At 44.7% G+C, this 21,538-nt stretch overlaps 1 protein-coding gene across 2 annotated transcripts; it reads left to right on the forward strand.

The window, feature by feature from the left end:
* The first annotated feature begins 6,957 nt into the window (after nt 1-6,957).
* LOC109891559 (uncharacterized) lies at nt 6,958-18,634 on the forward strand. 2 transcript variants are annotated; one of them, XM_031800898.1, is made up of 21 exons: nt 6,958-7,090; nt 7,174-7,250; nt 11,267-11,362; nt 11,438-11,562; nt 11,789-11,932; nt 12,079-12,165; nt 12,248-12,409; nt 12,530-12,626; nt 12,858-13,075; nt 13,248-13,404; nt 13,656-13,864; nt 14,038-14,155; nt 14,314-14,516; nt 14,823-14,937; nt 15,096-15,265; nt 15,491-15,588; nt 15,665-15,795; nt 16,289-16,478; nt 18,032-18,170; nt 18,267-18,387; nt 18,477-18,634. In XM_031800898.1, the coding sequence occupies exons 1-21, from the start codon at nt 7,068-7,070 to the stop codon at nt 18,554-18,556; spliced, it is 2,760 nt and encodes a 919-aa protein (XP_031656758.1). In that variant the 5' UTR covers nt 6,958-7,067; the 3' UTR covers nt 18,557-18,634. The 2 variants fall into 2 exon arrangements, with proteins under 2 accessions (XP_031656758.1, XP_031656759.1); XM_031800899.1 differs by lacking the exons at nt 6,958-7,090; nt 7,174-7,250 and adding an exon at nt 7,673-7,872.
* The last annotated feature ends 2,904 nt before the right edge of the window (nt 18,635-21,538 follow it).

Consider the following 21,538-nt stretch of genomic DNA (forward strand, 5'->3'; position numbering starts at 1 on the left):
TAATACTGTTATGTTTTGTTTTTTACTTTTCAAGTCTTGTGATATCACTCTCTTAGGAACCAGAAGATGAAATGGATGAAGTCAAAAGCTCCAGCTGAAATGTCTTTTTTTTTTCAACGAGAAATGGAAATAAGAGAGTGTGCATAGTGTGATTATAGAATAGAGGCCATAAGTCTTGGAGTTGTAAACATAGTAATATACTGTAAATGTTAACCACATTAGTCTACGTTAGCTTAACAGTCCCGTGGGGGGGACACTGATCCTGTAGAGGTTTTTAAGAGGGAGGTGACCGGGGGGAAAGTGGTTGAGGTGAGGCGAATGAGCAGTAAGAAAAGTGAGGGTGGAGTAGAAAGTACTACACTGCTGTTAGAGTTTGAAGGGAATCTTCCTAAATGAGTACATCTAGGATTCATCAGCTTTTATGTTAGGGAGTTTGTGCCAGTGCCGCTTTGGTGCTTTAAGTCAGCACATGGGACATGCAGCTAGCATCTGTAAGGGGCAGAGACATTCTGCGAGGTGTGGGGGACCACATGAATATGGCAAGTGTGGGGTGGAGGCCAAGGTAAGGTGCTGGAATCACACAAGTACTGGTATTTAACCCTTTCTCCGAAAGCTGAGTATCCTCCTTACACATCTGAACAGCCAGTACACCTCTGTTGCGTGACAGAACTTTAGTGATATCTGTTCTTCCTCACTTCATCTGACCTGAACTCGGCCAAAATTCCTCACTCCTCCCCAACTCACGGCTGTCCTGTTGTCTTTTACCAGACTGTGGCCCTTCTCCTTCCAATAGGATCCCTGATGTCTAACAATAACATATTCTGACAGATTGTAAATGTTCTACGTTCCCCTCTCTCCCTCAGTGACATGAGTAAGGAAATTTCATATGTTCAAGTTTAGAAGTCAGAAACCATCAATCAGTCCCCACTTTTGAACATTATATAGACTTGGAAATTACTTATAAATGAACAAAAAATAAAACACGATTAACATGGGGTTGGAAGTAACATGAATATTCCCCAGGACATAGACATTTCTGATATGGGCAGAAAACTTACATTCTTGTTAATGTAACTGCACTGTCCAATTTACCGTAGATATTACAGTGAAATAATACCATGCTATTGTTTGAGGAGAGTGCACAATTATTGTCACGCCCTGGCCGTAGTATTTTGTGTTTTCTTGATTATTTTGGTCAGGCCAGAGTGTGCCATGGGTGATTTATGTGGTTTGTTTTGTCTAGGGGTTTTGTAGTTTATGGGATTGTGTTTAGTATTCTAGGTAAGTCTATGGTTGCCTAGAGTGGTTCTCAATCAGAGGCAGGTGTTTATCGTTGTCTCTGATTGGGAACCATATTTAGGCAGCCATATTCTTTGAGTATTTCGTGGGTGATTGTTCCTGTCTCTGTGTTTGTTGCACCAGATAGGGCTGTTTCGGTTTTTTACGTTTCTTGTTTTTGTATATTGTTCGTATTTTTCATCTTTCATTAAAGATGTATAAAGATAACAGTGCTGCATTTTGGTCCTCCTCTCTTTCACCAGAAGAAAACCGTAACAGAATCACCCACCACAACAGGACCAAGCGGCGTGGTGACAGGCAGCGGCAGCTGGAGCAGTGCAAGGAGGAATGGACATGGGAGGACGTTTTGGACGGCAAGTGTTGCTACACATGGGAGGAGATCCTGGCGGGAAAGGATCGCCTCCCATGGGAACAGGTAGAGGCAGCTAGGAGAGCAGAGGCAGCCAGTGATACGAGGAAACACGGTTGGCAAGGAAGCCCGAGAGTCAGCCCCAAAAATGTATTGGGGGGCACACAGGGAGTATGGCGAAGCCAGGTAGGAGACCTGTGCCAACTTCCTGTGCTTACCGGGGGGCTAGAGAGACCGGGCAGGCACCGTGTTATGCTGTGGAGCGCACGGTGTCCCCAGTGCGGGTGCATAGCCCGGTGCGGTACATACCAGCTCCTCGTATCGGCCGGGCTAGAGTGGGCATCGAGCCAGGTGCCATGAAGCCGGCTCCACGCATCTGGTCTCCAGTGCGTCTCCTTGGGCCGGCGTACATGGCACCAGCCTTACGCATGGTGTCCCCGGTTCGCCTGCACAGCCCAGCTATTCCACCTCGCCGCACTGGCAGGGCGACCGGGAGCATTCAACCAGGTAAGGTTGGGCAGGCTCAAGAGCTCCAGTACGCCTGCACGGTCCGGTCTATCCAGTACCACCTCCACGCATCAGTCCTCCGGTGGCAGCTCCCCGCACCAAGCTTCCTGTGCGTGTCCTCGGCCCAGTCAGTCTTTCATTAAAGATGTATAAAGATAAATGCAGCGTGGTTTGGTCCTCCTCTCTTTCACCAGAAGAAAACCGTAACAATTATGAACTTGAAAATGTATTAATAAACCAATTAGGCACATTTGGACAGTCTTTGGACAACTTTGCACATGCACTGCTGCCATCTAGTGGCCAAAACTGTGCCTGGGCTGTATAAAACATTATGGCCTTTCTCTTGCATTTCAAAGATGATGGTACCCTATTCTCCTACATTTCTCATTTCCAGAAACTTCAAAGTGTTTCCTTTCAAATGGTGTCAAGAAAATGGTTATCCTTGCTTCAAGGTCCTGGGCTACAGGCAGTTAGATTTAGGTATGTCATGTTATGTGAAAATTGAAGAAAAAAAAGAAACTGGAGCAGCAGCACGACCAGGTGGACTGCGGACAGCAAGGAGCCATCAGGCCAGGTAGTCCTGAGGCATGGTCCTAGGGCTCAGGTCCTCAGAGGAAAAAAAGAGAGAATTAGAGAGAGCATACTTAAATTCACACAGGACACCGGATAAGACAGGAAAAATACTCCAGATTGACCCTAGCCCCCCGTGTGGTGATAGAAATATGTAGGAATAGAGGTAACGTTCTAATAGTTCATTTCTATAACCCCATCAAACCTCTCAAATCAGCGCAGTTAGAAGGCAGTGGTTAGAGCATTGTAGTAGTAACCGAAAGGTTGATAGATCGAATCCCTGAGCTGACAAGGTAAGAATCTGTAACCCACTGTTCCTAAGCCGTTATTGTAAATAAGAATTTGTTCTTAACTGACTTGCGTAGTTAAGAATAACAAATAGACAAACATTGGCAGAAGAATGTCCTCACTGAAGAGCTGTCATAGGATGCCACCATTCCAACCGGTCAGTTTGTCAAATTTCTGCCCTTCTAGAGCTGCCCCGGTCAACTGTAAGTGCTGTTATTGTGAAGTGGAAACGTCTAGGAGCAACAATGGCTCAGCCACAAAGTGGTAGGCCACACAAGCTGACAGCATGGGACCGCTGAGGGGTGTAGAGTTTAAAAATTGCAACACTCACTACAGTGTTGCACATCTTCCAAGGAAGGTTATGTCAACACAAGAACTGTTTGTTGGGATCTTCATGAAATGTGTTTCCATGGCCGAGCAGCTGCACACATGCGCAATGCCAAGCGTCTGCTGGAGAGGTGTAAAGTGCGCCACCATTGGACTCCAAATGCATAGTGCCAACTGTAAAGTTTGGTGGAGGAGGAATAGGGGTCTAGGGATGTTTTTCACGGGTCTGGCTAGTCCCCTTAGTTCCAATGAAGGGAAATGTTAATGCTGCAGCTAATAATGACATTCTCGACTATTATGTGCTTAATTGAGTATCTTACATGTGTGATTTAATGAAAGTTTGATTTTTATGTAACTTTTTAAAATTTGCCGCACTGCATTTTCCCTGTTTTTTGCCCAAGTGGGACGCAAACGTCCCCTATCCTAAAGATTAACTCAGAAAGCGTTGAGACCTCGACACCATCTTTTTTTCTGGGCTAAAAGCCCATTTGGTCAAACCTGTGCTCACCAAGTTTCGTCTTCGAAGTCTTTTCCGTTTAGGAGAAATGGCCATGTCCGTTTGGTGATCTTTTGTCCATTTGCAATAAGCAGCCAGTCGCCATCTGGTGGAATTTTCCGGAACAGCGGAAAAATGTCCAAACATGTATTTTATAAAATGGAAACCAAGTGTACGAGAGACTTTATTTGATGACGACCTGAGTCTGTTGGCCTATTTTAATAACACTCGCGGACATCTATTAACCTCTCTGGGATATGTGGGACGCTAGCATCCCACCTGGCCAAAAGCCAGTGAAAATGCAGAGTGCCAAATTCAAATAAATTACTATAAAAATCAAACTTCCATGAAATCCATGTAAGATACCAAATTAAAGCTACACTCCAGCCAACATGTCAGATTTCAAAAACGATGCTATTATCTGAGGATAGCGCCTCCGTAAACAAAGAGAGAAAAGCACATTTCAACCCTGCAGGCGCGACACAAAACGCTGAAATAAAAATATAATTCATGCCTTACCTTTGACAAGCTTCTTTTGTTGACACTCCAATATGTCCCATAAACATCACAAACGGTCCTTTTGTTCAATTAATTCCGTCGATATATATCCAAAATGTGCATTTATTTGGCACGTTTGATCCAGAAAAACACCGGTTCCAACTTGTGCAACGTGACTACAAAATATCTCAAAAGTTAACTGTAAACTTTGCCAAAACATTTCAAATGACTTTTGTAATACAACTTTAGGTTTCTTTTAACGTAAATAATCGATAAAATTGAAGATGGGATGATCTGTGTTCAATACAGGAGGAAAACAAACTGTTGCATGCTTTCAGGTCACGCGCCTCTATCAAACAGTACACTTCAAGTTACCCTCGTTCAAGATGGCCGTACTTCTTCATTACACAAAAGAAAAACCTCAACCAATTTCTAAAGACTGTTGTCATCCAGTGGAAGCGATAGGAACTGCATGAAGTTCGCTTAGAAATCTGGATTCCCAATGAAAACACATTGAAAAGAGAGTGACCTCAAAAACTAAATCTGAACTGTTTGTCCTTGGGGTTTCGCCTGCTAAATATGTTTTGTTATACTCACAGACATGATTCAAACAGTTTTAGAAACTTCAGAGTGTTTTCTATCCAAATCTACTAATAATATGCATATCCTCTCTTCTGGGGATGAGTAGCAGGCAGTTGAATTTGGGCATGCATTTCATCCGGATGTGAAAATACTGCACCCTGTCACCAAGAAGTTAACCTCTCTGGTATAAGTTTGAAGCTAGCGTCCCACCTCGACAACAGCCAGTGAAATTGCAGGGCGCCAAATTCAAAACAACAGAAATCCCATAATTAAAATTCCTCAAACATACAAGTATTAGCCACCATTTTAAAGATAAACTACTTGTAAATCCAACCACAGTGTCCAATTTCAAAAAGCCTTTACTGCGAAAGCACACCATGCGATTATGTTAGGTCTGCACCTAGTCACAGAAAACCATACAGCCTTTTTCCAGCCATGGAGAGGGCTCACGAGCCAGAAATAGTGATTAAATGAATCACTAACCTTTGATGATCTTCATCAGATGGCACTCATAGGACTTCATGTTACACAATACATGTATGTTTTGTTCGATAAAGTTCATATTTATATCCAAAAATCTCAGTTTACATTGGCGCTTTATGTTTAGAAATACATTGTCTCAAACAAAGATCCGGTGTTAAACGTAAGAGTAAAGAGTAAAGATACATTTCTCCTTAATCTAATTGCAGTGTCCAATTAACAGTAGCTATTACAGTGACAAAATACCATGCTATTGTTTGAGGAGAGCGTACAACAACAAAACACTTTTATAACAGCAACTGGTTTGATACATTCATCTCTGAAGGTAAATAATGTACTTACATTCAGTAATCTTGCTCTGACTTGTCATACTGAGGGTCCCAGAGATAAAATGTAGCATAGCTGTGTTTGATAAAATAAATGTTTATGTTCAAATGTAGGAACTGGGGTCTACAGTTTGACCCCACTGCTGTCTCTGGCTCTACACCCACCCCGCCCGGCCATCTAGATGTGTGAAAGTTAGAGTATTAACCTAAGTGTGTAAACAAAAAAATGTTATGACCATAGCATTTTTATATGTTCTCTATAGTTAGATGTATCAACTGACCAATTGGAAAACTCCTGGCAGATTTGATACGACATATTGTGCAGTAATGTAATTCTTCACTGGATCAGTCTGAAACTTTGGACACACACTTCTGCACTTCTAACCCTAACCCTAACCCTAACCCAAAATCTAAATAAGTTACAACTGGACTACTATCTGAAAGTGTGGCCTTTCTCTTGCATTTGGAACAAAAGAAAATCAGATTTTTTTATTTTAGGGGGATGCATGTTTTTGTGTTTGTATTATCTTTTACCAGATCTAATGTGTTATTCTCCTACATTAATTTCACATTTACACAAACTACAAAGTGTTTCCTTTCAAATGCTATCAAGAAAATACATATAGTTGCTTCAGGTCCTGAGCTACAGGCAGTTAGATTTGCGTATGTCATTTTAGGGGAAAATTGAAAAAAAAGGGTCCGATCCTTAATAACAGACTCAAACACAATCACGCAATAGGCTAAATACAGTTAGCTTCACAGCTTCCCCCTGGGAAAGACGACGTATTGTAGCAGCAAAATATGATGTGTTGAGGTGGTGCTTCGGGAGAATAGACAGACAGAATAGATAGGTAGGGAGCAGTGGAGGCTGGTGGGAGGAGCTATAGGAGGACGGGCTCATTGGAATGGCTGGAATGGAATTAATGGAACGGAGTCAAATGTGGTTTCCATATGTTTGATACAGTTGAATGTGACATAAATTAGAATAATAAAAGGAATAATTAAAAAAAGCTAGATGGAATTAAAAAAGTACATTTGCAGAAATATAAAGGGAAGGCTCTCAAACACATTTACTCTACATGACAGAGAAGCATGTCAGTTCTATGTAGCACATTTCTATCTGACCGTTCTGCCATCTGATTACAGCTAACATGCTGTGAATGTGGGCTGTTAATTGCTAATGACTGTCACTTGCTGCCAGTGTGATTGGCTACCAGATAACACCTGGGGAGGGCCACATGCGACATCAATTACTGTGTTCCAGTGGTATAGTTTACAGCTGGGCTGCACTTGGTTGTTGACAGTGGTGGGCCACCTACAGGCCAAAGCTCCCTTTTGATTTGGCATGATGCATGTTTTTGAATGTTTGTAAGTCTTCTGAGCTTTTCTTATGCGGTGTACTTGTTACATCTGGAAATATTAATGAGTTATATATTTTTGTGTTATCTTAGTGTGACATGGATTTTGCTAGCTGTCCCAGTCACTGGTCTGTTCCAGAGTCCTAGTTCCAAGCCCAGTTCACATCCAGGTTAGTGCTACCTAATTCATTTTTTATTTAACCAGGTAGGCCAGTTGAGAACAAGTTCTTATTTAGAACTGCGACCTGACCAAGATCAAGCAAAGCAATGTGACAAAAACAGCAGTTGTACATAAACAAATGTACAGTCAACACAATAGAAAATACGTGTATATATTTATTGTGCAAATGTAGGGAGGTAGGCAATAAATAGGCCATAGAGGTGAAGTAATTACAATTTAGCATGAATAACACTGGCATGATAGATGTGTAGATGATGTGCAAGTAGAAATACTGGGGTGCAAGAGGGTAAGTAATAATATGAGGGTGAGGTAGTTGGGTGTGCTGTTTACAGATTGGCTGTGTACATTGATTGGTAAGCTGCTCTGACAACTGATACTTAAAGTTAGAGGGAGCTGTAAGATTTTTGCAATTTGTTCCAGTCAAGGATTGGAAGGATAGTCAGCCAACAAGAGCGTACAGGTCGCAGTGGTGGGTAGTGTATATGGGGCTTTGGTGACAAAACGGGTGGCACTGTGATCGACTGCATCCAATTTGCTGAGTAGTGTTGGAGGCTATTTTGTAAATGATGTCACTGAAGTCAAGGACTGGAAGGATATTCAGTTTTATGAAGGTATGTTTGGTGGCATGAGTGAAGGAGGCATTGTTGTGAAATAGGAATTTGATTCTAGATTTAACTTTGGATTGGAATTGCTTAATGTGAGTCTGGAAGGAGAGTAGTCTAACCTGACACCTAGCTAGTTGTCCACATATTCTAGGTCAGAACTGTTTAGATTAGTGATGCTAGTTGGGAGGGTGCAAGCAGAAATCTGTTGAAGAGCATGCACTTAGTTTTACTAGCAGTTGGAGGCCACGGAAGGAGTGTTGTATGGTGTTGAAGCTCGTTTGGGGGTTTGTTAGCACAGTGTCCAAAGAAGGGCCAGAAGTATACAGAATGGTGTCATCAGTGTAGAGGTGGATTAGAGAATCACCAGCAGCAAGAGCGACATCATTGCTATATACAGAGAAAAGAGTTGTCCTGAGAACTGAACTCTGTGACACCCCCAGAGACTGCAGAGGTCTGGACAACAGTCCCTCCGATTTGACACACTTAACTCTATCTGAGAAGTAGTTTGTGAGGCAGTCATTTGAGAAGCCAGAGCTATTGAGTCTGCCAATAAGAATGCGGTGATTGACAGAGTCGAAAGCCTTGGCCAGGTTGATGAATACGGCCGCACAGTATTGTCTTTTATTGATGGCGGTTATGATATCGTTTAGGACCTTGAGCATGGCTGAGGTGCACCCATGACCAGCTTGGAAACCAGTTTGCATAGTGAAGGGACTGTGGACTTTGAAATGGTTGGTGATCTGTTTGTTAACTTGGCTTTAGATTATTTTTTTTTGAAAGGCAGGACCGGATGGATATAGTTCTATAACAGTTTTGGTCGAGTGTCTCCACCTTTTTAAGAGGGGGATGACCGCGGCAGCGTTCCAAACTTTAGGGATCTCATACGATACCAAGGAGGTTGAATAGGGGCAGCAAATATTTTGGCAGATAATTTGAGGTCCATATTGTTTTGCCCAGCTGATTTGTAGCTCTTTCATAATATTGGCTGTCTGGTTTTGGGTGAAGGAGAAGTGGGTGGGTGTTTGGGCAATTTGCTTCAGGGGGTGCTGAGGTGTTGGCCGGCGTAGGGGTTGCCAGGTGGAAAGAATGGCCAGCTGTAGAAAAATGCATATTGAAATGATCAATAATCGTAGCTTTATCAGTGGTGAGTGTTTCCTATCCTCAGTGCAGTGGGCAGCTGGGAGGAGGTGCTCTTATTCTCCATTGACCTTAGTGTCCAAGATCTTTTTGGAGATAGTGCTACAAGAAGCAAATTTTTGTTTGAAAAAGCTAGCCTTAGCGTTTCTAACCGACTGAGTATATTGGTTCCTGACTTCCCTGAAAAGTTGCATATCGTGGGGGCTATGCGACGCTAGCCCCCCCAGTTAAGTCTGGGGTGAGCTAAGGGTTATATCGGGTCTTAGTTCTACATTTTAAGAATGGGGCATGCTTATTTAAGATGGTGAGGAAAGCACTTTTGAAGAGCACCCAGGCATCCTCCACTGACGGGATGAGGTCAATATCCTTCCAGGATACCCGGGCCAGGTCAATTAGAAAGGGCTGCTCGCTGAAGTGTTTGAGGGAGTGTTTGACAGTGAGGGGTTTTTGTTTGACCGTGGACCCACTACGGGCAATGAGGCAGTGATCACTGAGATCCTGGTTGAAGACAGCAGAGGTGTATTTAGAGGGCAAGTTGGTAAGGATTATATCTAAGAGGGTTCCCGTGTTCACGGGTTTGGGGTTGCACCTTGTAGGTTCATTAATAATTTGTGAGATTGAGGGCATCTAGCTTAGATTGTAGGATGGCTGGGATGTTAAGCATGTCCCAGCTAAGGTCACCTAACCATACAAACTCTGAAGATGGATGGGGGGTGATCAATTCACATATAGTTTCCAGGGACCAGCTTCGGGCTGAAGGGGGTCTAACAAGCAGCAACGGTGAGAAACTTGTTTCTGGAAAGGTGTTTTTTTAAGTAGAAGCTTGACTTGTTTGGGCACAGACCTGGATAGCCTGCATAGTTCTGTCATGCTAGCTCTGTAGTAGATTGCAACTCTGCTCTCTTTGGCAGTTCTATCTTGTCGGAAATGTTATAGTTCGGGATGGACATTGGCGGCCTTCCTAAGCCAGGATTCAGACACGGCTAGGACGTATGGGTTGGCGGAGTGTGCTAAAGCAGTGAATAAATCAACTTGAGGCTTCTAATGTTAACATGCATGAAACAATGCTTTTACGGTTACAGAATTCAACCAATGAGAGCGCCTGGGGAATGGGAGTGATGCTGGGAGCTGCAGGGCCTTCTTGGTTAACCTCTACATCACCGGAGGAGTAGGATAAAAGTATGGCTGAAGGCCAAAATAACTGGTCGTCTAGTGCATTCGGAACAGAGTAAAAGGAACAGATTTCTAGGTGTGGTAGAATAGATTCAAGGCATAATGTACCGACAAGGGTGTGGTAGGATGCGAGTACAGTGGAGGTAAGCCTAGTCATTGAGTGACGATGAGAGGTTTTGTCTCTAGATGCTCCTTTTAAGCCAGGTGAGGTCACTGCATGTGTGGGGGGTGGAACAAAAGGGGTAGCTAAGGCATATTGAGCAGGGCTGGAGGCTCTCCAGTGAAATAAGACTAACCAAAACAGCAGTAGACAAGCCATCTTGAAAATAGGGAGAGGTATGTGTAGCCGAGTGATCGTAGGGTCCAGTGAGTAACTAGGTGACCTGGAGGCATGGCAATTTCAGACAGCTAGCAGATGGGCCTCGGATGTCGCAACGGGAGAGTCTGAAGTAACCCCCTCGGACAGTTACATCGGCAGATCAGTCGTGATGGATCGGCGGGGCACCGTGTCGGCAGCAAATGGTCCAAGTCAATTGGCAAAATGTATTGAACCCCAGGAATTGTCTGGATCTCTTCGGCTAGCCGGGAGATGGGGCCTAGCTCGAGGCTAAGTGTCGCTTGCTTCAGGACAGACGTTAGCCAAGAGTAGTCACTCGGATAGCAGCTAGCTAGCTGCGATGATCCAGAGTAAAAGTTCAGAGCTTGCAGTAGGAATCCGTAGATGTAGTAGAGAAAAAGCAGTCTGATATGCTCTGGTTTGATATCGAAGATGTCTGAGTCAATGGTGATGACCGCTAGCAGTGGCTAACTGACTACTAGCCGTTATCTGGCTAGCTTCTGAACGGGGTTCCAGTTCTCATGTATAAAAAAATATTAGATCCATACCACATTGGGTGAGATGGGTTGCAGGAGAGCATGTTCAGTCTGTAGATTGAGATTAAAAATATATGCGAAGAAAAAATGAGACAAGACAAAGAACATATCTGACTGCTACCCCAAATGATCTAAGTTGTTTCATTTTTGCCTGTAGTGCATCTGTACCTACTTAACACTGATCAATATGACTTACTGGCACCTTCTCTCCAAACAGATGGTGGTTTGAGGTCTGAGTGCCTTTGGAATATCATGAGGCTAACATTGGACGAAGCTCTGGCTGTGGGGAGCCAGCTAGAAATTGCTGTCATCAGTGAGTAGATTCTCCATGTTTATGTGAACGTTACTCTCAAATCTGCTCTGCTCTTATCCACCACTGTGCTTTCAGATGGCACTGAAATTATACCGTTGTCGCCCACCTTGGCTGCCCAGTGTGGATACAGCATGGACTCTGACCCTTGGGGGAACACAAAAGTCTTTGTGTCCTTGTTGGGCTGTTATGTTGACAACCAGGTAATCTTAAAGGGACATTGAAGTTCACAAATGACAACTTGAGGGTGTTTCTTGATCTGGTTATCTGGTGTCTGTTAACTCCTCGAATCACTAATGCGTATTCATTTAGGGAAAATGTCAAAAGCTCTTGCAGCACTACCAGCGTTCTAGGTATTCAACCCCTGTTTCAGCCAGTTTATGTTTAGTGCATAATGAACTTGACCCAGTACTACATTTGTTCCCATAGGCGGATGAGACATTTAACCTTGGCCTGCGATTCCAAATGTATGGCGATGGCCTGTCAAAGAAGATCCAGCATGACGTGACCGAGACATGCAGCTACTCCCGCTGGGCGTCCCGGGAAATTCTCTGTGACAGGAACTACATGGAGGTGAGGCAATCCTGATCATCCCTAGATTTTCAGGTGGCCATATCAATACATGGCTTTACAGTACATTTGGATTGGGGGGTGCTGGCAGGCAATGGTTGGGTTTAGAATTTACTGAGCATGCTTTGGTGACTTGCTCTGTCCCTTAGGTGTCAACCCTCATGGTCACTCCAGAAGTCCCAGTCACCATGGATGGCCAGAAAGTTCAAGAGACCTGGCAGGATGCCATCCCTGACGTATGTCTCATGAATAGATTTAGTTTGTATACAGCTGGCAAGAATGACTTGTCTGAACTGAGTTGCTATTTTCCCTTGATAGGCCGTTGCGCCAAACAGCATCTGGAAGATGACATTTCACACCCCTGACTCGAAGGTCATGGTGCTGAAGGATGCTCACCGAGCTGGCTACGGTGCAATGACTACCCCAACAAGACTGGTGTTGCGAAGCCCCTACAACATGCCGGAGACCTACGCTGAAGAAGTGAGCCTCTGCCCAAGCATCTTCTGCATCCTGGTGTATCACTTCCCTGTTAGCATGGCAGACATTTATTGGCTAGAATATGCCTGTCATGTAGAAGGATCATTTTCCTTCTCTCCCCAGGTGGCAGGAGTTCCCATGGAGGTCTTCAGTGTGTCCACTTACTACAAGCAGGTTCGCAGGCTGGCCATCATAGTTTCGGCTGCTGCCTGTCCTACAGGTATGTGTATATGTTGTTTAAATGGGACTCTCACTATGTTTTCATTCCTGCTTGGAGTACTGCTGTAGCATAGGGGTTTTGTCCCAGCTTCATTTATCACACCTGACTAAACTGATTGGTGAACTCCCTGGATTAGCAGTATTGGCAGGTTAGCCACTTAGCTGGGGCTACTTAGCATTGAGGATCACTAATCAATGTGCCTATGGAACTGCTCATTTGCTTCCTCTGCAGGTGGCTTGGTCTTCACTGATGAGGTGATCACCTGGTACGTGCCTCGCCGCATCCCCCCGCTGATCTCTAGCGCCTTCAAGATCCTGGAGACTCACATGGGCATCGATGGCCAGAGGTTGGACAAAACCATGATGGCCATCAGACGCTACAAGCTGTCAATCACAGAGTCCCATGTTGTCATTGAGCTTCCTGTGGGGTCACCTGATGGCTACTACAAGGTCTGACATGACTTACATTTTCATTACGGCACAACTAATAATTTTCAATGGTTCATTAGCATTTTGGACTAGTCCCTTTCAGTCAATTTTCATCTGTTTGGTGCCCATTGAACACAACCCTCTTAAGATGACATTATTTACCTGATTTGTAATTACTTCATTCTGAGTGCAGAGTCACGCCCCAGATTATTCATACCACATAACCTACACTGTTGAACCCATGCTTGAGTTGCTGTGGAGGGCAGAAGACACACGGGCTGACACGCGATATAAAGTCCTCTTTCCCATCACTACCCCTCTGATGCCCAGACCTCCACATGTTACTGAAAGTGAGTCTACTTCACTTGTAGTAAAGGCAGGCTGTATAGTGCTAAACTGTTTCCCAATGTCTAGTTTAAATGGGTGCTAGTCCAAGTAGGAAGTCATAGCTTGCTGGTCCCGAATACAAAAATGATGACACTGATGTAGAATATGGCATGTTGGCTCTAATTCAATTACTCTCTGCAATGTTTTGTGCATTAACACACCCCATTAAACGTAGCTGTTTAACCCATGTTGGCCTCTACCCGTTGTCTTCTAGGCATAGTTCCTGAGCAGAAGGTGTTCAACGTCCTCTTAGGGACCTTCCTCCATGATGTGTCGCTGCTGAACATTACTTTCACTACTGGGGTGCTGACTGTCACGGAGTGCAATGCCAGAGGTTTTGACTTTCAGGAGCACCGCTTCGCCAACAGCTCAAAGACCTTCTCGCTACAAGTGCCCTTCTCAGATGAAGTTGTCCTGAAACATGTAGGTCCCTTTGGTCAAATCGATTGTAGAATGTTGTAAATATATTTATGCCAGTATAAATCTCGTAAAGTAACATTTTGGGATTTTCAGTTTAGAGTACTTGAACAGATGACATGCAGAACACTACCAACATGTAATGCTCTTTTTTTTTTTTTTACTTCCACAATCTGCAGAACCCTAATCCCTTGACAACTGTCTACTTCCTCCCTCTGGTCTTCGGTCTGCTCATCCTGCCTGAACAAATCCCATTCCCCCACCCTGCAGAGCTGGAGGCCTCCCTGGAAGATGTTGGTAAGGCCACATGGGTTAAATCTCCTCTAGCTCCCTTCAGTAGAATGACTCAAGGATGTTGGGCATCATATTGCATGCACCCAGCCAGGTGCTTCAGATCAACTAAAGGATTAGATTATTTGTCATGACAGAACTGAATTTAAGCTTTACCCCTTTAGTTCTTCCCACGACCACTGGATTCTGTGACCAGGACAATTTCTACATTTCTGTCAAATATGGGAGCCAAGGGGATAACTTCCAGATCATGATGCTTCATGCTGGTTCATGGAGGGAGCTAGACACTGAGCTGTATAGTCTCACTGACAACAACACTCACGTCAGTATCGTAGTGCCGTACACCGCTCCTGATACAGTTTTTGAGGTATGAGGTGTCTGCTCATGTTTACTTGTAGCTCTAATACCACTACACTACCCTTGCAAGCCAAACTTGTGTAACAATGGGGATCAGCTAACCTTTTTATTGACCTACCTAATAAGCCAGGGGTTGTTAGACTTTTGCCCCAGTTTCCAGATTTGTACATTTCCACGTTGTCTTAATGTAACATGTTTTGAAGTTTAGCTTACTTGGGGCCAATTAGCAGTGACTGTTCCTGACCATCAGTTTAATCTTGTCCAGCTGCTAAATCGTACTTGCCTGCCCCTGAATGATTGTTTTATATTTTTTAAGACGGTGCAGTCTGACTCTATCAGAGCCAGAGTAGACTTGTTGCTCTTGGAGACCCCTAACATGTGGCAACTCAACGACCTCTCGCTTGCCTGCTACTTCCCCTTGACCATGACTGGTTTGTTTTCAATTTTAAGTCATATGCTTTATACTTGATTAAGACTATTAGAAAGTTAAAGAGCTGATTTAAATATTACAAGAACAGCATGTTGACTTGGGTAAGGGTGCACTACCTTTTCTACACTTGCTTTGTTGAACACTTTGCTTTTATTTCAGAGTGCTACCCCAATGGCACAGTGACTGCACTGGCAGTGAAGGTGGAATCTGTTCGCAACCTAAACCCCAAATACCTGACCTTGAGTGACCAGTCATGTAAACCGGTCTTCAGCAATGACCGCTTTGCCTTCTTCTCCTTCAACCTCAACTCCTGTGGCACCACCAGAACAGTGAGACTGTTTCTGGGCCCATAGTTCTAAAGTGTCTCAGATTAGGAGTGCTGAGCTGTGACCTGGTTTTTAATTGCAGGGGGTATTTGTGCCTATGTTAGCACTCCTGTGCTGACACAGGCCCAGTTGTCTAGACTTTACCTTTCTGTACTGTAAATGACTTGTCTAATACTGTACATGTACTGATAAGTTTGCAGCTCTAATAGGCCTCTCCTCTCTTTGTAGTTCTTCGACAATGTCATGGCGTACGAGAATGAAATCTCCATGCACCACAGCATGGGCAAACATCAAAGTAGGAAAGGTCTAATCAATCCAGACTATCGGTAAGAATGTGCCACTATGTTGTGACCACCCCTCAGTCATATGCATATCCCTCACTGGTTTGACTGCTTCTTTCAGGCACACAGTCTCCTGCTACTACCTGGTCAACGACACTGAGACCATGGCATTCCGTACTAGGCCAAGGAACAGCGACCCCAAGGCTGATCCTGGAGTGGGACAACTAGTGGTCCAAATGAGACTAGCCCAGGGTAAAACTAGACTAGTTTGGGTGCAACCCTGTCCCAATATGGGTGTTCTATTCACTGAATGTTGAGGTTACATTTTTACCTTAAACCTAAACTTAAGTATGCTCAATTTTTCCAACCATAGATGTCTAAATAAATCTTATGGCTGGGGGGGGTGGTTGTTATCCCTATTCCCTGAAAGTGATGTAAAAATATTTTTGATAATTCATCAACATCTAATTAACATCTAACATGGCTACCCTGACTTTTTGCATCCCCCCCCCCCCTTAAACTGCTGCTATATCTATGCATCGTCACTTTAATAACTCTACCTACTTGTACATATTACATCAACTAACCGGTGCCCCTGTACATTGACTCTGTACCCATATATAGCCTCGCTGCTCTTTAATTATTTGGTACTTTTATTTATTTTGTAGTTATTTTTAACTGCATTTTAAGTATTTGCAAGGTCTACACCTCTTGGCGCATGTGACAATTCTATTTCTGTTTTCAGAGGTTTCTTATGACTTATTCTACCAAACTGAGGACTACCCAGTGGTGAAGTACTTGCAACAGCCTCTGTATTTTGAAGTGGAGCTGATGTGGTCTACTGACCCTCGGATTGCACTGGTCTTGGAGAACTGCTGGGCAACTCTACATGAGGACAGGACCACTCTACCTAGCTGGGACCTCATTGTGAAACGGTAGCTAGCATGACTTTTGATATACAAACTTTGAGACTTGTCTTGGATAACCAGGATAACCAAGTGACATGATTAGGGTTGCAGTTACTAGGATTTAAACATCGTCTTAATTTCTTGTTGCCAGCAGTTTGCTTGTCTGCACACTGGGCAAAAAAAGTAAACGTAAACGTTTTTCAAAGAATTTGTCAAAATCCAAATAACTTCACAGATCTTCATTGCAAAGGGTTTAAACACTTTCCCCTGCTTGTTCATTGAACCCTAAACCATTAGTGAACATGCACCAGTGGAAGGGTTAAGACGCTTACAAATGTTAGACAATTAAGGTGACCATTATGAAAATGTTGGCCACTAGAGGCCTTTCTACTGACTCTGGAAAAACACCAAAAGAAAGATTCCCAGGGTCCCTGCTCATCTGCGTGAACGTGCTGCAAGGAGGCATGAGGACTGCAAACATGGCCAGGGCAATAAATTGCGACGTCCGTACTGTGAGATGCCTAAGACGGCGCTACAGGACAGACAGCTGAACGTCCTCGCAGTGGCAGACCACGTGTAACACCTGCACAGGATTAGTGCATCCGACCATCACACCTGCGGGACAGGATGGCAACCACTGCCCGAGTTACACCAAGAAAGCACAATCCCTCCATCAGTGTTCGCAGGAGGCTGAGAGAGGCTGGACTGAGGGCTTGTAGGTCTGTTTTAAGGCAGGTCCTCACTGGCAACAACGTCTCCTATAGGCGCAAACCCACCATCGCTGGATAAGACAGGTCTGGCAAAGGGTGCTCTTCATTGCCGAGTCGCGGTTTTGTCTCACCAGGGGTGATGGTCAGATTTGCGTTTATTGTCACCGGAATGAGCATTACACTGAGGACTGTACTCTGGAGCGGGATAGATTTGGCGGTGGAGGATCCATCATGGTCTGGGGCGGTGTGTCACAGCATCATCAGACTGAGCTTGTGAGATTGCATACAATGATGTCAATGCTGTGTATTACAGGGAAGACATCCTCCTCCCTCATGTGGTACCCTTCCTGCAGGCTCACCCTGACATGACAATGCCATACTGCTCGTTCTGTGCGTGATTTCCTGCAAGACAGGAATGTCAGTTCTGCCATGGCCAGCAACGAGGACGAATCCCATTGAGAACGTCTGGGACCTGTTGGATCGGCGGGTGAGGGCTAGGGCCCCCCCTTTGTTTAAGGACACGCTATTCCATTTCTGTTAGTCACATGTCTGTGGAACTTGTTCAGTTTGTCTCGGTTGTTGAATCTTATGTTCATACAAATATTTACATGTTAAGTTTGCTGAAAATAAATGCAGTTTTTATATGAACCTGACAACTCACCCTGAATTCTTGCTGCTATATCAATCTCCATTCATTGTGGGGGATGGCCTATGGCTGGCGTGATGTGGATGGGTAGCCAGGCTAAAAATGACTAGAACCCAGGGTCAGTCACTACACACCAAACAGGGAGAGACTACTTGAACTTAACCAAAAAATTGGTGTTCTGCTGCCTAACATTTAAAGCAAATGTATTCTCTTTCTCCCCTCAGTTGTGAGAATCTTGATGACCGCTACATAGTCTTCCATCCAGTTGTTGCAGACGCCAGGATTCATATACCCGCTCATGTCAAACGCTTCTCAGTCAAGATGTTCACCTTCACCACGGATGAGACAGTCCTGAAAGAACAGGTAATTTAGACCAGTTGCTCTGAAGGGCCTACGTTCTTTGTGATGCTAGCTTGAGTCATTTAAAAACTATATATTAAAACTGACTCCTCTCCATAGATATTTGTTCATTGTGATGCAGACCTCTGCGACACCACCAAACCTGATGGCATCTGCTCTGGCCAGTGTGCAAGCCCCCTTTGGAACGCAAAGCCTCTCAAACCAACTGGCTCAAGAAGAGGTATGTTCATAAGTCAACCCCCCCCACATTAGTACCACATTAGTATGAACTTCGTCCTGTCCTCCTGACCCTGTATGATCTTGTTCTAGGTCGCAGAGCTGCAGACATCAGCCAGCATCAGATCTCATCTGGACCTATTCTTCTGTCTGACTCATCCAACTTTGTTTAGAAAATGTAATAAAAGTGTTCCATTTATTTGTTTATGCTTCATTGTACAATTTTAAATAAATTCCGATTGGTTTAGTCAGCACCTTAAGAACTCATTTCTTTCAAACTCTAACGTGGTGCTGAGTAATGAGCTAGCTAGTCCAGGGATAACTTGACAAATGGTGTGCCCCCTCAACAGAGGTTGTTGGGACACTGACACTTGGTCATGGCAGTGAAGCTATTTTTCAATAAAGTAATACAATTGTATTAACATTTTAACTCTGGTTCAACTCTTTCCAACATTTCAGGACCAGTGCTAACACTAACACAATACCTAAATATTCTAATAACTAAGACTTGACATTCTTGGTGACCCGGGTACATGGCATCAAGGCCTTCTCCCATGCACTGTAAGGCTTTGTCTCAAAGTGGTGCACAACAGTATTCCCACTGGAAGTAGGAGGGTTGCCCCTTTCACATTGCCAATGCATCCTGTGACAAACTAACCAGGGGAATGAAGTGTGTACTTTTCCCATTGGCTTCTGACATTATGCCAAATATTTGACAACTTTCTCTTGCAATGTAAATCCCTTGCTACTTAAATTTCCAGGTGTTTTTAAAGGGGCACTGCACCTGTTGACTTTGCTTTTGGGGGGGGGGGGGCTTGCTCCTGCAGAATTGCTGGCAGAAGCCAAATCTGAGTTGGCTTGGTCTCTGGGCAAGTACACACCAGTCAAACCTTGCCTACAGCTGCTTCCTCCTACTCAAACCTGCAGGTTGAGTTCAGTTACTACAGCTGTATGAGATTCTGGAGGAAGCTTTGACTAGGTCAGTAGTGTAATGTAGTTGCTTAATTTTAAACCCTTTTACCTGCCTCTGGACCAGGTCTCTTAGAAGAAGAAAAAAAAGCCAGCAGCAGGTTGGAACAATGAGACAAATCACAACTTTGAATTGGACGGAAAAGCATCCAACAAGTGCTCAGCATATGTGGAAACTCCTTCAAGACTGTTGGAAAAGTCTTTGTCCTGTCGTGTCCCTTGTATATATCGTTTTACATATTTTTCGTCGCATACCCTTTAAAATATTTTGCTAAACCTCCATCTAAATACTCTCCTGCAACCCGCCTCACCCAATGTGGCGTGGATCTGCTTTTTTTTTTCCCCCTAAAGTATTTACTTCGGATCCGGAATCCCTCAACTGAAGCTAGCCAGCTAACTACCAGCTATCAGTCAGCAAACCATTGCCAGCGGTCATCAGCTAACCTTCAGCACGGAAAGCTCTCGTCAGGTCGAACAACTTGACTCTAACCAGAGCATAACGGGCCTGTTATTTTTATCCCCGGATTCCTACCGCAAACTGAACATTTTCATCTGGATCTTCACAACTAGCTAACCGCAATCACGGATGACTACTCCTGACTAGCGTTTCCATCCCAGAGCAAGCACCAATTAGCTTGAAGCTAGCCCGGCCAGGGCTCCTGTGCTACCACCGAAGTATACTCCTGGGCTACAATATCCGGACCCCTTCTACAGCCGGTATGGGGCATGGAACCCCGCAGATCCCCTACGACCGGAATACGGACATAATCTGCCCGAGGACTCCAACAGGCCCCTCAGGCGCGACGCCCGCTGAAGGCCCATTATGCTAACCAGCTAGACCTGCTAGCTACCTAGAGCTACCTGGAACCCTACTAATTCCACGACCGGTCTATCGATGTCACCGCACGAAGAGGCAAAAACAGACTTACCCCCATCGTGACATCCCCCAAAGGCTAACTATCTAGCCCCTGCTATCTGCTTGCTTGCTAACCCGGTCTGTTAACTGCTAGCTTGCCGGGCCCGGTCTGCTAACTGATAGCTTGCCTGCCCGGTCTGCTAACTGCTAGCCGTTGCTAACTGCTTGCTTGCTAACCCGGTCTGCTAACTGCTAGCCCCTGCTAACTGCTTGCTAACCCGGCCTGCTAACTGCTAGCCCCTGCTAACTGCTTGCTAACCCGGCCTGCTAACTGCTAGCTTGCCCCGGTCTACTAACTGCTAGCTGCCTGCCCCGGCCTGCTAACTGCTAGCTTACCTGCCCGGTCTGTAACTGCTAGCCCATGCTAACTGCTTGCTTGCTAACCCGGCCTGCTAACTGCTAGCTTGTTTAGCCCCGGCCTACTAACTGTTAGCTTGTTAGCCTGCTAACTGTCTGAATCGCCGTGTCCCCAGCCAGCCCAACCACTCACTGGACCCATATGTTCACTTGGCTACGCATGCCTCTCTCTAATATCAATATGCCTTGTCCATTACTGTCCTGGTTAGTGATTACTGTCTTATGTCACTGTAGAGCCTCTAGCCCAGCTCAATATGCCTTAACCTACCATGTTGTTCCACCTCCTACATATGCGATGACATCACCTGGTTTAAACATCTCTAGAGACTATCTCTCTTCATTACTCATTGCCTAGGTTTACCTCCAAGGTACTCACATCCTACCTTACCTTTGTCTGTACACGATGCCTTGAATCTATGCTATCGTGCCCAGAAACCTGCTCCTTTTACTCTCTGTTCTGAACGTGCTAGACGGCCAGTTCGTATAGTCTTTAGCCGTACCCTTATCCTACTTCTCCTCTGGTGATGTGGAGGTTAATCCAGGTCCTGCAGTGCCTAGCTCCACTCCCGCCCCCCAGGTGCTCTCATTTGATGACTTCTGTAAATGTAAAAGCCTTGGTTTCATGCATGTTAACATTAGAAGCCTACTCCCTAAGTTTGTTTTACTCACTGCTTTAGCACACTCTGCCAACCCAGATGTCTTAGCCATGTCTGAATCCTGGCGTAGAAAAACCTCCAAAAATCCTGAAATCTCCATTGCTAACTATAATGTTTTCCGCCAAGATAGAACTGCCAAAGGGGGCGGTGTCTGCAACCCAAACAATTTGAGCTTCTACTTCTAAAAATTCACCTTTCCGGAAACAAGTCTCTCACTGTTGCCACTTGCAATAGACCTCCCTCTGCCCCCAGCTGTG

Source organism: Oncorhynchus kisutch, linkage group LG21 (assembly GCF_002021735.2).
Source record: "Oncorhynchus kisutch isolate 150728-3 linkage group LG21, Okis_V2, whole genome shotgun sequence".
Classification (NCBI taxonomy): domain Eukaryota; kingdom Metazoa; phylum Chordata; class Actinopteri; order Salmoniformes; family Salmonidae; genus Oncorhynchus; species Oncorhynchus kisutch.

Coding starts and splice junctions, on each gene's coding strand:
- LOC109891559 (XM_031800898.1), top strand. CDS start 7,068: ATGATGCATGTTTTTGAATGTTT. Junction 7,091..7,173: donor ATGCATGTTTTTGAATGTTT/GTAAGTCTTCTG, acceptor GTGTTATCTTAG/TGTGACATGGATTTTGCTAG. Junction 15,589..15,664: donor CTAATCAATCCAGACTATCG/GTAAGAATGTGC, acceptor TGCTTCTTTCAG/GCACACAGTCTCCTGCTACT.